The following is a 13,618-nucleotide window of genomic DNA, read 5'->3' on the forward strand; positions in this document are numbered from 1 at the left end:
AGACAAAGAGAAAGACAGAGAGACAGTGGCAGAAGTAGACTTCCATCCAGGTTCTCTTGCTGTGTGTGTTTGTCATGTGTGTGTGTGTGTGCGCGTGTGCCTATGTGTTCTTGTGCATGTGTGTTTGTACATTTGACATTTTAGTCATTTAGCAGACTCTCTTATCCAGAGCAACTTATAGTAGTGAATGCATACATTTCATATATTTTTTCTCCGTACTGGTCCCCCGTGGGAATCAAACCCACAACCCTGGCATTGCAAAAACCATGCTCTACCAACTGAGCCACATGGGACCGTATGTGTGTGATCTTGCGTCTGTGTGCGTGTGCGCATGCAGTGTGGACTTGAGTGTGTTTATCTCTACTCACGTTGGTTCCTCTGTAGCAGTGCGTTCTTCTTCCAGCTCCTGGGCTTGTTTTAACCAGGGTAGCTTGGCCTCCACAGGAACTGACTCTAGACCAGATATTAAACACACATAGTTAGTCAGCTGCCTTACACTGGGCATAGTAACTGACTCCAGATCAGGGAAAGAGAGTTTTAGGCCACGTTCCCATGCTATATCTACCCATTTTCTGATGAAATGCACCCATCCACAAGGGTTCGCCTAGGATAATACTGCAATGTGTGGAACATCTCTCTCTCTGGTTTAACTATCCTTGTGGGGACATTTCGCCAGCCGGCAAGGAAAAATGCTATTTTAGGCTTAGGAATTAGGTTTAGGGTTACAGTTAGTTAGGGTTATGGTTAGGTTAAAGGGTTACGGTTAGGGAAAATAGGATTTTGAATGGGAATCAATTGTTTGGTCCCCACAAGGACAGTAAAACAAATGTGTGTGTATGCATGCATGCATGTCTCTGTCTGTCTGTCTGTCTGTCTGTCTGTCTGTCTGTCTGTCTGTCTGTCTGTCTGTCTGTCTGTCTGTCTGTCTGTGTGTACACGTGTAAGAGAGACTGTGTGCATGGGTGTGCAAGGCCCTGACTGACCCTGACTGACCTTGACAACCCAGCATGAAAACTATCAAACCAATCACCATACTACTAAATCAGAAGAGAGGGGCGGTTGATATACAATACATCTCCTCCTCTCAATCAAATGATCATCCTTACTATTTCACTGGGAGACTTTTAAAAAGCAAATATTTCTCTCTCAAGTAGCTCATATTTTCACCCACCATTTACTCCAGATGTCTACCACGATGCCAGTTTTGACTCTTTGCCAACATTACTGAAGCCTGGAGTTCTAGAGCCAAACCCACATCACTGCACACACAGACTTTCTGATACACCCCCCCCCCACACACACACACACATACATACACACACACATATACACACCCCAGTGGTCTTTAGTCTCCAGTCCCTCAGCCATATCTAGCTGTGATAATGAAGCCCTATGACTTAGTTCATTGTCTGCTGCGTAAATATTTGCTTGCCAGATTGAGTTTTACTCCTGACTGTATGTTGACAGGGGGAGGCTGACAGTATTAGCTGTATGTTGACAGGGGGAGGCTGACAGTATTAGCTGTATGTCGACAGGGGGAGGCTGACAGTATTAGCTGTATGTTGACAGGGGGAGGCTGACAGTATTAGCTGTATGTTGACGGGGGAGGCTGACAGTATTAGCTGTATGTTGACGGGGGAGGCTGACAGTATTAGCTGTATGTTGACAGGGGGAGGCTGACAGTATTAGCTGTATGTTGACGGGGGAGGCTGACAGTATTAGCTGTATGCCGACAGGGGGAGGCTAACAGTATTAGCTTTATGTAGACAGGGGGAGGCTGACAGTATTAGCTGTATGTCGACAGGGGAGGCTGTCAGTATTAACTGTATGTTGACAGGGGGAGGCTGACAGGATTAGCTGAATGTGGACAGGGGGAGGCTGACAGTATTAGCTGTATGTCGACATGGGGAGGCTGACAGTATTAGCTGTATGTCGACAGGGGGAGGCTGACAGTATTAGCTGTATGTCGACAGGGGGAGGCTGACAGTATTAGCTGTATGTAGACCGGGGAATGCTGACAGTATTAGCTGTGTGTTGACATGGGGAGGCTGACAGTCTTAGCTGTATGTGGATAGGGGGAGACTGACAGTCTTAGCTGTATGTGGATAGGGGGAGGCTGACAGTCTTAGCTGTATGTTGACAGGGGGAGGCTGACAGTATTAGCTGTATGTTGACAGGGGGAGGCTGACAGTATTAGCTGTATGTTGACAGGGGGAGGCTGACAGTATTAGTTGTATGTAGACAGCGGAGGCTGACAGTACTAGTTGTATGTAGACAGGGGGAGGCTGACAGTACTAGTTGTATGTAGACAGGGGGAGGCTGACAGTACTAGTTGTATTTAGACAAGGGGAGGCTGACAGTACTAGTTGTATGTAGACAGGGGAGGCTGACAGTACTAGTTGTATGTAGACAGGGGGAGGCTGACAGTACTAGTTGTATGTAGACAGGGGGAGGCTGACAGTCTTAGCTGTATGTCGACAGGGGGAGGCTGACAGTCTTAGCTGTTTGTCGACAGGGGGAGGCTGACAGTATTAGCTGTATGTAGACAGGGGGAGGCTGACAGTATTAGCTGTATGTAGACAGGGGGAGGCTGACAGTGTTAGCTGTACGTAGACAGGGGAGGCTGACAGTACTAGTTGTATGTAGACAGGGGGAGGCTGACAGTACTAGTTGTATGTAGACAGGGGGAGGCTGACAGTACTAGTTGTATGTAGACAGGGGGAGGCTGACAGTACTAGTTGTATGTAGACAGGGGGAGGCTGACAGTACTAGTTGTATGTATACAGGGGCAGGCTGACAGTACTAGTTGTATGTAGACAGGGGGAGGCTGACAGTACTAGTTGTATGTAGACAAGGGGAGGCTGACAGTACTAGTTATATGTAGACAGGGGAGGCTGACAGTACTAGTTGTATGTAGACAGGGGAGGCTGACAGTACTAGTTGTATGTAGACAGGGGAGGCTGACAGTACTAGTTGTATGTAGACAGGGGGAGGCTGACAGTACTAGTTGTATGTAGACAGGGGGAGGCTGACAGTACTAGTTGTATGTAGACAGGGGAGGCTGACAGTACTAGTTGTATGTAGACAGGGGGAGGCTGACAGTACTAGTTGTATGTAGACAGGGGAGGCTGACAGTACTAGTTGTATGTAGACAGGGGAGGCTGACAGTACTAGTTGTATGTAGACACGGGAGGCTGACAGTATTAGTTGTATGTAGACAGGGGGAGGCTGACAGTACTAGTTGTATGTAAACAGGGGCAGGCAGACAGCATTAGCTGTATGTTGACAGGGGGAGGCTGACAGTACTAGTTGTATGTTGACAGGGGGAGGCTGTCAGTACTAGTTGTATGTAGACAGGGGAGGCTGACAGTACTAGTTGTATGTAGACAGGGGAGGCTGACAGTACTAGTTGTATGTTGACAGGGGGAGGCTGACAGTACTAGTTGTATGTAGACAGGGGGTGGCTGACAGTATTAGCTGTATGTAGACAGGGGGAGGCTGACAGTACTAGTTGTATGTAGACAGGGGAGGCTGACAGTACTAGTTGTATGTAGACAGGGGGAGGCTGACAGTACTAGTTGTATGTAGACAGGGGAGGCTGACAGTACTAGTTGTATGTAGACAGGGGAGGCTGACAGTACTAGTTGTATGTAGACACGGGAGGATGACAGTACTAGTTGTATGTAGACAGGGGGAGGCTGACAGTACTAGTTGTATGTAGACAGGGGCAGGCTGACAGTACTAGTTGTATGTAGACAGGGGCAGGCTGACAGTACTAGTTGTATGTTGACAGGGGGAGGCTGACAGTACTAGTTGTATGTAGACAGGGGGTGGCTGACAGTATTAGATGTATGTAGACAGGGGGAGGCTGACAGTATTAGTTGTATGTAGACAGGGGCAGGCTGACAGTATTAGCTGTGTGTAGACAGGGGAGGCTGACAGTACTAGTTGTATGTAGACAGGGGAGGCTGACATTATTAGCTGTATGTAGACAGGGGAGGCTGACAGTACTAGTTGTATGTAGACAGGGGAGGCTGACAGTACTAGTTGTATGTAGACAGGGGAGGCTGACAGTAATAGTTGTATGTAGACAGGGGAGGCTGACAGTACTAGTTGTATGTAGACAGGGGAGGCTGACAGTACTAGTTGTATGTAGACAGGGGAGGCTGACAGTACTAGTTGTATGTAGACAGGGGAGGCTGACAGTACTAGTTGTATGTAGACACGGGAGGCTGACAGTACTAGTTGTATGTAGACAGGGGGAGGCTGACAGTACTAGTTGTATGTAGACAGGGGCAGGCAGACAGTATTAGCTGTATGTTGACAGGGGGAGGCTGACAGTACTAGTTGTATGTTGACAGGGGGAGGCTGTCAGTACTAGTTGTATGTAGACAGGGGAGGCTGACAGTACTAGTTGTATGTAGACAGGGGAGGCTGACAGTACTAGTTGTATGTTGACAGGGGAAGGCTGACAGTACTAGTTGTATGTAGACAGGGGGTGGCTGACAGTATTAGCTGTATGTAGACAGGGGGAGGCTGACAGTACTAGTTGTATGTAGACAGGGGAGGCTGACAGTACTAGTTGTATGTAGACAGGGGGAGGCTGACAGTACTAGTTGTATGTAGACAGGGGAGGCTGACAGTACTAGTTGTATGTAGACACGGGAGGCTGACAGTACTAGTTGTATGTAGACAGGGGGAGGCTGACAGTACTATTTGTATGTAGACAGGGGCAGGCTGACAGTATTAGCTGTATGTTGACAGGGGGAGGCTGACAGTACTAGTTGTATGTTGACAGGGGGAGGCTGTCAGTACTAGTTGTATGTAGACAGGGGAGGCAGACAGTACTAGTTGTATGTTGACAGGGGGAGGCTGACAGTACTAGTTGTATGTAGACAGGGGGTGGCTGACAGTATTAGCTGTATGTAGACAGGGGGAGGCTGACAGTATTAGTTGTATGTAGACAGGGGCAGGCTGACAGTATTAGCTGTGTGTAGACAGTGGAGGCTGACAGTACTAGTTGTATGTAGACAGGGGAGGCTGACAGTATTAGCTGTATGTAGACAGGGGAGGCTGACAGTACTAGTTGTATGTAGACAGGGGGAGGCTGACAGTATTAGCTGTATGTAGACAGGGGAGGCTGACAGTAATAGTTGTATGTAGACAGGGGAGGCTGACAGTACTAGTTGTATGTAGACAGGGGAGGCTGACAGTACTAGTTGTATGTAGACAGGGGGAGGCTGACAGTACTAGTTGTATGTAGACAGGGGGAGGCTGACAGTATTAGCTGTATGTAGACAGGGGGAGGCTGACAGTATTAGCTGTATGTAGACAAGGGAGGCTGACAGTACTAGTTGTATGTAGACAGGGGGAGGCTGACAGTACTAGTTGTATGTAGACAGGGGAGGCTGACAGTACTAGTTGTATGTAGACAGGGGGAGGCTGACAGTACTAGTTGTATATAGACAGGGGGAGGCTGACAGTACTAGTTGTATGTAGACAGGGGAGGCTGACAGTACTAGTTGTATGTAGACAGGGGAGGCTGACAGTACTAGTTGTATGTAGACAGGGGGAGGCTGACAGTACTAGTTGTATGTAGTCAGGGGAGGCTGACAGTACTAGTTGTATGTAGACACGGGAGGCTGACAGTACTAGTTGTATGTAGACAGGGGCAGGCTGACAGTATTAGCTGTATGTTGACAGGGGGAGGCTGACAGTACTAGTTGTATGTTGACAGGGGGAGGCTGTCAGTACTAGTTGTATGTTGACAGGGGGAGGCTGTCAGTACTAGCTGTATGTAGACAGGGGAGGCTGACAGTACTAGTTGTATGTAGACAGGGGAGGCTGACAGTATTAGCTGTATGTAGACAGGGGAGGCTGACAGTACTAGTTGTATGTAGACAGGGGGAGGCTGACAGTGTTAGCTGTATGTAGACAGGGGAGGCTGACAGTAATAGTTGTATGTAGACAGGGGAGGCTGACAGTACTAGTTGTATGTAGACAGGGGAGGCTGACAGTACTAGTTGTATGTAGACAGGGGGAGGCTGACAGTACTAGTTGTATGTAGACAGGCGGGGGGTGACATTATTAGCTGTATGTAGACAGGGGGAGGCTGACAGTTTTAGCTGTATGTAGACAGGGGAGGCTGACAGTACTAGTTGTATGTAGACAGGGGGAGGCTGACAGTACTAGTTGTATGTAGACAGGGGGAGGCTGACAGTACTAGTTGTATGTAGACAGGGGGAGGCTGACAGTACTAGTTGTATGTAGACAGGGGGAGGCTGACAGTACTAGTTGTATGTAGACAGGGGAGGCTGACAGTAGTAGTTGTATGTAGACAGGGGAGGCTGACAGTACTAGTTGTATGTAGACAGGGGAGGCTGACAGTACTAGTTGTATGTAGACAGGGGGACACACACATAAACACAGACACAGTGGATACTGTACCTCTGGGTTTGTGGCATGCGACAGGTACCAGGCAGTCTTCTTTGATATGTGGTTTGAGGGATGTGTTACAGCCACCAGTGTGCTGTCCCCTGTGGTCAATACACAGGACCACTCTGTACCGCAACCCACGGCCACACGTCACTGTGCACTGAAAAACACACGCACACACACACACACACACACACACACACACACACACACACACACACACACACACACACACACACACACACATTTATATAAACGTAATACTGACTTTATATAAATTGTATATGTTATATGCACATAAGCTCCTGTTCTTACCACATACAGCCAGTTCATAGAGGCTTCATGGCCAGTTCATAGAGGCTTCATAGCCAGTTTACAGAGGCTTGTAGCCAATTAACAGAGGCAGTGGCTTCAAGTTCTTCTGTGTGCACATCACTGAGGACCTGAAAAGGTCTCGTCACACCGACATCATGGTGAAGAAGGCGCCTCTACAACCTCAGGCGGCTGAATACATTTGGCGTGGCCCCTAAGACCCTCACAAACATCTACAGATGTACCATTGACCGCAATCTGTCGGGCTGCATCACCACCTGGTACGGCAACTGATCAACACTCAACCGCATGGCTCTCCAGAGGGAGGTGAGGGCAACTGCCTTCCCTCCAGGACATCTACAGAGTTCGGTGTCAATGGAAGGCCAAGAAGACCGTTAAGGACCCATTCCACCTGAGCCAAGGACTGTTCATTTGGCTACTGTCTGACAGACGGAGTCAGTACAGGTGCATCACCGCTAAGACCAAGAGAATAAAAACCAGCTTCTATCACCAGACCATCAGACTGTTGAACAGCTTCTATTACCAGAACATCAGACTGTTGAACAGCTTCTATTACCAGACCATCAGACTGTTGAACAGCTTCTATTACCAGACCATCAGACTGTTGAACAGCTTATATTACCAGACCATCAGACTGTTGAACAGCTTATATTACCAGACCATCAGACTGTTGAACAGCTTCTATTACCATCAGACTGTTGAACAGCTTCTATTACCATCAGACTGTTGAACAGCTTCTATTACCAGACCATCAGATACACCCACACACACCTCATACTCACAAACACACAGACATACACACACACACACACACACTCACATACTCAGACACACACAGCCAACAGTGCTGTCTCATGCTATAGAGACATTGAAACACTGGTAAATACTGTAAATACTGTATCATATTATTTCAAATACTGTACACTGAATTTTAGCTACACTGCATCTTTATTTCTATACTGGATGTTTGACAGAGATTACTCTAAAATATCTACTGCTATACATATACATATAGTTCTTGGCTGATCCTGTGTAAATGATCCTGGTTTACATACGTATAGATTGCATTTCATTACTGCTGCAGTGCTATTTGGGTAATCAGATTCGTCCCGCCGTTCTTTATTATTATTATTTTTTTGAACATTTTAATTGTTAGACATTTTACTGCATTGTTAGAAGCTAGTAACATAAGCATTTCGCTGCACCCACTATAACACCTTCTAAACTGTGTACGCGATCAATAAACATTGATTAGATGTTTTCACTTGGTAGCTCACCTGAGACCACTCCATGGCAACCCACTGTGGGCAGGTGAAGCTGTTGCAGCTCTGCTGCGTGATTGGACGAGGGGAGTGTGTGCATTTCCACTCCTCCACCTGAGTGATGTGTCCGTGGGCGTCGTCCTCAACACACACCACGCTGCGCTCCTGCAGCCCGCCGCTCTCCCCACACGACACTGAACACTCTGTCCAGGGACCCTGCTCCCACCTGGGGAGAAACAGCAATAAGATGCGTATAACTCTTTATGATGCTTTATACAGTGAGATAGCATAGGAATAGCTAACACAGAACTATAACATGGTTGTGACTATCTGTGACACTTAATTCAGTGACATAGCATAGGCATAACACAGAACACAGGGACATATGGAATAGAATGAGATGTATTTGTAACCACAAAGATGTAGGAATAATATATATGCTCAGAAGATGTTTGACATGTCCTCTCTGTTACTGACAGTAATAATAATGTCATAGTACTACGGTAGTACAGGCCCTGTGATAGACTAGTGTCCTGTCCAGGGGGTGTACTACAGTAGTGCAGGCTCTGTAATAGACTAGTGTCCTGTCCAGGGTACTACAATAGTACAGGCCCTGTGATAGACTAGTGTCCTGTCCAGGGTACTACAATAGTACAGGCCCTGTGATAGACTAGTGTCCTGTCCAGGGTACTACAGTAGTACAGGCTCTGTGATAGACTAGTGTCCTGTCCAGGGTACTACAGTAGTACAGGCCCTGTGATAGACTAGTGTCCTGTCCAGGGGGTGTACTACTGTAGTACAGGCTCTGTGATAGACTAATGTCCTGTCCAGGTACTACAGTAGTACAGGCTCTGTGATAGACTAGTGTCCTGTCCAGGGTACTACAGTAGTACAGGCCCTGTGATAGACTAGTGTCCTGTCCAGGGGGTGTACTACTGTAGTACAGGCTCTGTGATAGACTAGTGTCCTGTCCAGGGTACTACAGTAGTACAGGCTCTGTGATAGACTAGCGTCCTGTCCAGGGTACTACAGTAGTACAGGCTCTGTGATAGACTAGTGTCCTGTCCAGGGTACTACAGTAGTACAGGCTCTGTGATAGACTAGTGTCCTGTCCAGGGTACTACAGTAGTACAGGCTCTGTAATAGACTAGTGTCCTGTCCAGGGTACTACAATAGTACAGGCTCTGTGATAGACTAGTGTCCTGTCCAGGGTACTACAGTAGTACAGGCTCTGTGATAGACTATGATGGTCACTCACCGTGGCAGAGGCTGAAAGTGGTCATAAGGCATCACCTCTATGAAGCCATCACTAGAGAGGAGAAAGAGGAAGACGCCATGTCACCATGACCATTCAGAGGAACCATGCTTCCTATACAGCCTTCACATGCACAACCATGACTGGAAACAGAATAGGGTATGTCCCAAATGGCTCCCAATTCTACATGGTGCACTGCTTTTGACCAGGGCCCAGAGGGCAACCATTGTGATCGGTACATGTACATGCCTCTCAGGACAGAGGTCCATGTTGCACTCCTTGAGTTTGGGCGTGGGTTTGGTGTTCTCAGGGTAGCTGTTACAGTGGTGCTCTGGTAACACCTGACTGGACCTGATGTCTGTGCACTCTGCTGAGTTCAGCTGGTAACCTGGCAACAGACAGAAACCATCAAGGTCAGCAATGAATAGGATAGAAAGCAAACATTGGACTAACATGTTCATTTTGGGCACTTCAAATGTTTGTCTCAATGTCTGTTTTGGGAAGAAACATGAAAGGAAACTAAAACACAGACACTTTGGGTCATTCACAATTGGCTGCATTGCCTCATAAAACAGCAACCAAAATGTAAACAAAATATAAATTGAATGTATGAAATGGAAAACATTGGATAAACGTTTGGTTAATGCTGGGCTAACGTTTTGCTCAATCATATCTCAAGCCTCATCAACATCTCTCCAGCTTTGACACATATAAGAGCTGATCTGGGTTCAGTCATAAACTTTAACTAGTAGTTGGCTTCAACAGTATCAATAAGAGCTGATCCAGGTTCAGGGAAAGAGATTGCTGGCAACAAGAACAGTCTTTATAAGAAGGATCTGGGTTCAGTCATAATGCTTCAGCTAATAGCTGGCTTCAACAATCTCTATAAGAATTATCTGGGTTCAATCATGAACTTTAACTAATAGCTGGCTTCAACAGTCTCTATAAGAGCTGATCCCGGTTCAGTCAAAGCTATTGCTGGCAACAAGAACAATCTCTATAAGAACTATCTGGGTTCAATCATAAACTTTAACTAATAGTTGGCACCAACAGTCTCTATAAGAGCTGATCTGGGTTCAGTCATAAATCTTCAGTGCTGGCACAAGTGCTGGCACAAGCAATATAAGCGGCCGCTTAGGGCCCCACGGCTGCTAGGAACTCAGTTGGTTCTCAACTTACTATTGAGAGTTAGAATAGTAGAATACGCAAGTTTCCATAGAGTAGAATTGCATGAAATGTGTTTTAAAACTGCAATAACTACCTGAGCGCCATGGCAAAACATTTTAAATTGAAGTGAAATTATCTTTAAAACTGCTCATTTTTCTCTCCACCACCAAGACAGGTGCCGTTTTCACCACAAAGGTTTTTGATTGCTTAGGATCCCCAAAAGGCTTGGCCTTGTTAGCTAGCAACAACAGTCTCTTTAAGAGCTGATCTGGGGTCAGTCTCACCTCCTCCACAGGTGACTGAGCAGGGGAAGAAGTCAGTCTCTCGCCACTGGTACCTGATTGGTTGATAGAACAGGAACTGGACCATCGTGTCCCTGGGAGCAGCATATTTCACCTGGAGAGAACACACACACTGTTAGACACAGACGCACACTCACACAATCACGTGCACGCACTCACACATTGATATCTAAAGATGTCTAGAGATCTAGACATGTTTAGAAAGATTATTGAGATTTAAAACTCAAACTCAGTCACTGGCCTTAGAACTCAGTGTATCAAGTCGTAAAACTCAGTGTCTGAACAGGCTCTGGTGCCAACTAGAACCAACCAAATCCTCATTTTCACACAGAACATTCATCAGAAGAACGTCTCGCAACCAAGCATTTGGACCACACTCCCTTCTAGTATCCCTTTATTCAAATGAATTATTTCAACATTAATAATCACATTGAATAAACAAGGATTTGGTAACATCAGATGAAAGTAGAAGTTTTTTTCTAAACTAAACATTTGTGATGTGGGTAATGTGTAGTTCATTTACGTCGCCGACGCTGTAGGCGCCGGTCCAAATCCTATATTATGTCATTACGTCATTGGTTCCATGTGAAAAACAGCGGAACCCTTTTACCTTTATAGTGCAATCATTTTAAAAGTTGTGGACTAAAAAGGGAAAAGGGCGCCATTTAGCAGGCAGCCTAGGCCTACATACTAGTGTCTGCTATGGAATACCCACAGGGCCTGATTATCAGATTATGATGATCATGATGAAGATAACGCTAACGATGATGATGATGATGATTAGGAGAGCCATGACACGCAGTGTTTTATTGCCACAGAAATGGGAGTCTTGTCATGTTTGTGCAATGCTTTGATAACCTCAATGACATGGGAGAGAGCTTTGGTACTGTCCCAAATGGAACCCTATTCCCTACAGTGCACTACTTCAAAGTGCACTAGGTCAACGGTAGTGCACTACAAAGGGAATAGGGTGTGATTTGGGACGCAAGCTTACTTTGAGGGTGTAATCAGCATACTGCACTAACATGCAATGTGTATGTATTGGCAAGGGCTTTCTCTACAAAATTGTCATCAATCTGTTCAGTATTCTGACATGAGTGGATGTAAAAGAATGGTCATTTACAAAAACAATATTGATATGGTTACTCAGATTACAACATCTAAGAACACAAAAAAGACTGTCAGAATCATGAGAGAAATTGAGAAATGACTCTTGGATGATGTAGGTAGGCGTTTCCCTCATGAATGATGTAGGTAGACATTTCCATTATAACTACTGATACAGGATCAGATATGTTTGATCCCCCTTATGTTAAGATCATTACTTGAGATGGGTTAATCTGATCCTAGATAGGTAGGTAGGATTAACATTTGCCTCCAGGCCACTGACTCAGCGCCTCTTCCTCGTGTCACCTTGATGATGTAATCGGCTCCCAGAGGTCCTTGTGTCCTGAACGTCTGTCTGTCTGTCCCTTTCTGGTAGTCCACGGTGGTGTTGCCGATGAGGTAGGAACCGGGAGAGACCAGACTGTGCTCCTCTTTCCGACCCTGCAGAGACTGGGTCTCGATTACTGCAGGAGAGAGAGAGAGAGAGAATGAGAGGGGGGAGAGAGATTGAGGGAGAGAGAGACAGAGACAGACAGAGAGAGACACACACAGACATAATGAGGTAAATCTGGATGTATAAAGTTCATCAGCAGTACTCCTCACACCAAGAACAGTTGATAACGGTGTTGATGTAGATCACTAAGAGTGGTTTTAACCAGTGTGTGTGTGTGTGTGTGTGTGAACGGACCAGTGCCCATATTCATAAAACGTATCGGAGTAGGAGTGCTGGGATTAGTTTCTCCTTTTAGATCACAATGTATAATATTTATATGGGCAACGGGGACCCGATCCTAGATCAGCACTCCTACTCTTAGACGCTTTATGAATATGGGCCCAATACACCAAGGCTAAGATAAAGGTCACGGTGCTAACAGTTTAATATTAAAAAGATTTAACAATAGAGACTTCATCATCTCCAATGACAGTCATTGATGTGTGACTCTTTGAATGTCTATTGGCCAAATGACTGAGTGGGTGTGAGAAAATAAACAGTGAATTTGATAGAGTAATTTCTGGTAGAGACATAATCATATTCATCTGTCCCACGGCACAGCATCGGCCGTTCTTCTTGTCATCCCCCCCCTCTCTTTATTTGTCTTTCTCTAACATATGTGTTTCTCACAAAATCTTTTATGAGGGGGAAGATTCAAACGTCTTCCAAAAAATGTTTTACATTAGAGATGAATGGAATCACTAACATTTCAACAAACTCTCAACTCACGTTCAACAAATGTTTCTGGAAAGGCCCAGGTGTGTTTAATGTATTTTCAACATCAATTATACAGTACATCACAAATGAGAATTTTGAATTTCACAAGTTGAAATAATTAACCACAATGTAGCCCTTTGCCATATTAAAAAATAAGCCATTTGTAAGCCAAATAGCCTTTTAAGAAAAGCCCCAAGGTGAAAATATGATACCACTTCTCTCAAACCGCTCCTAACAATATTTTGTTTCAGTAGAGTTTGTGAACTTGAAGCTGGGTTCCAGAGGCTTTACATTTCTCAAATCAGTTTTTCCTCTGCTCTCCCCTTTACAGGGTTTAACTCTGCTCTCCTTTACCGGGTTTTACTCTGCTCTCCTTTACCGGGTTTTACTCTGCTCTCCTTTTCTGGGTTTTACTCTGCTCTCCTTTACCGGCTTTTACTCTGCTCTCCTTTACCGGCTTTTACTCTGCTCTCCTTTACCGGGTTTTACTCTGCTCTCCTTTACCGGGTTTTACTCTGCTCTCCTTTACCGGGTTTTACTCTGCTCT

General features: G+C 45.7%; 1 protein-coding gene across 3 annotated transcripts in view; it reads right to left on the reverse strand.

Moving 5' to 3' along the window:
* adamtsl3 (ADAMTS-like 3) overlaps window positions 1-13,618 on the reverse strand; it is a 229,605-nt gene that overhangs the window by 62,481 nt on the left and 153,506 nt on the right. Inside the window, exons 9-15 of one of the 3 annotated variants that reach the window (XR_003870383.1) lie at window positions 12,168-12,325; window positions 10,737-10,848; window positions 9,535-9,673; window positions 9,289-9,339; window positions 8,046-8,256; window positions 6,448-6,595; window positions 369-451 (exon numbers count right to left, since the gene is read on the reverse strand). Coding sequence is in view for 2 of the 3 variants with exons in the window: in XM_029720792.1 (XP_029576652.1) it covers window positions 365-453; window positions 6,448-6,595; window positions 8,046-8,256; window positions 9,289-9,339; window positions 9,535-9,673; window positions 10,737-10,848; window positions 12,168-12,325 (908 nt within the window). In the remaining variant the exon portion in view is untranslated. Of the gene's footprint in view, window positions 1-364; window positions 454-6,447; window positions 6,596-8,045; window positions 8,257-9,288; window positions 9,340-9,534; window positions 9,674-10,736; window positions 10,849-12,167; window positions 12,326-13,618 lie in introns of those variants that run through there. The other 2 variants (XM_029720791.1, XM_029720792.1) reach the window with 2 other exon arrangements.

Source organism: Salmo trutta, chromosome 29 (genome assembly GCF_901001165.1).
Source record: "Salmo trutta chromosome 29, fSalTru1.1, whole genome shotgun sequence".
NCBI classification, from domain to species: Eukaryota; Metazoa; Chordata; class Actinopteri; order Salmoniformes; family Salmonidae; genus Salmo; species Salmo trutta.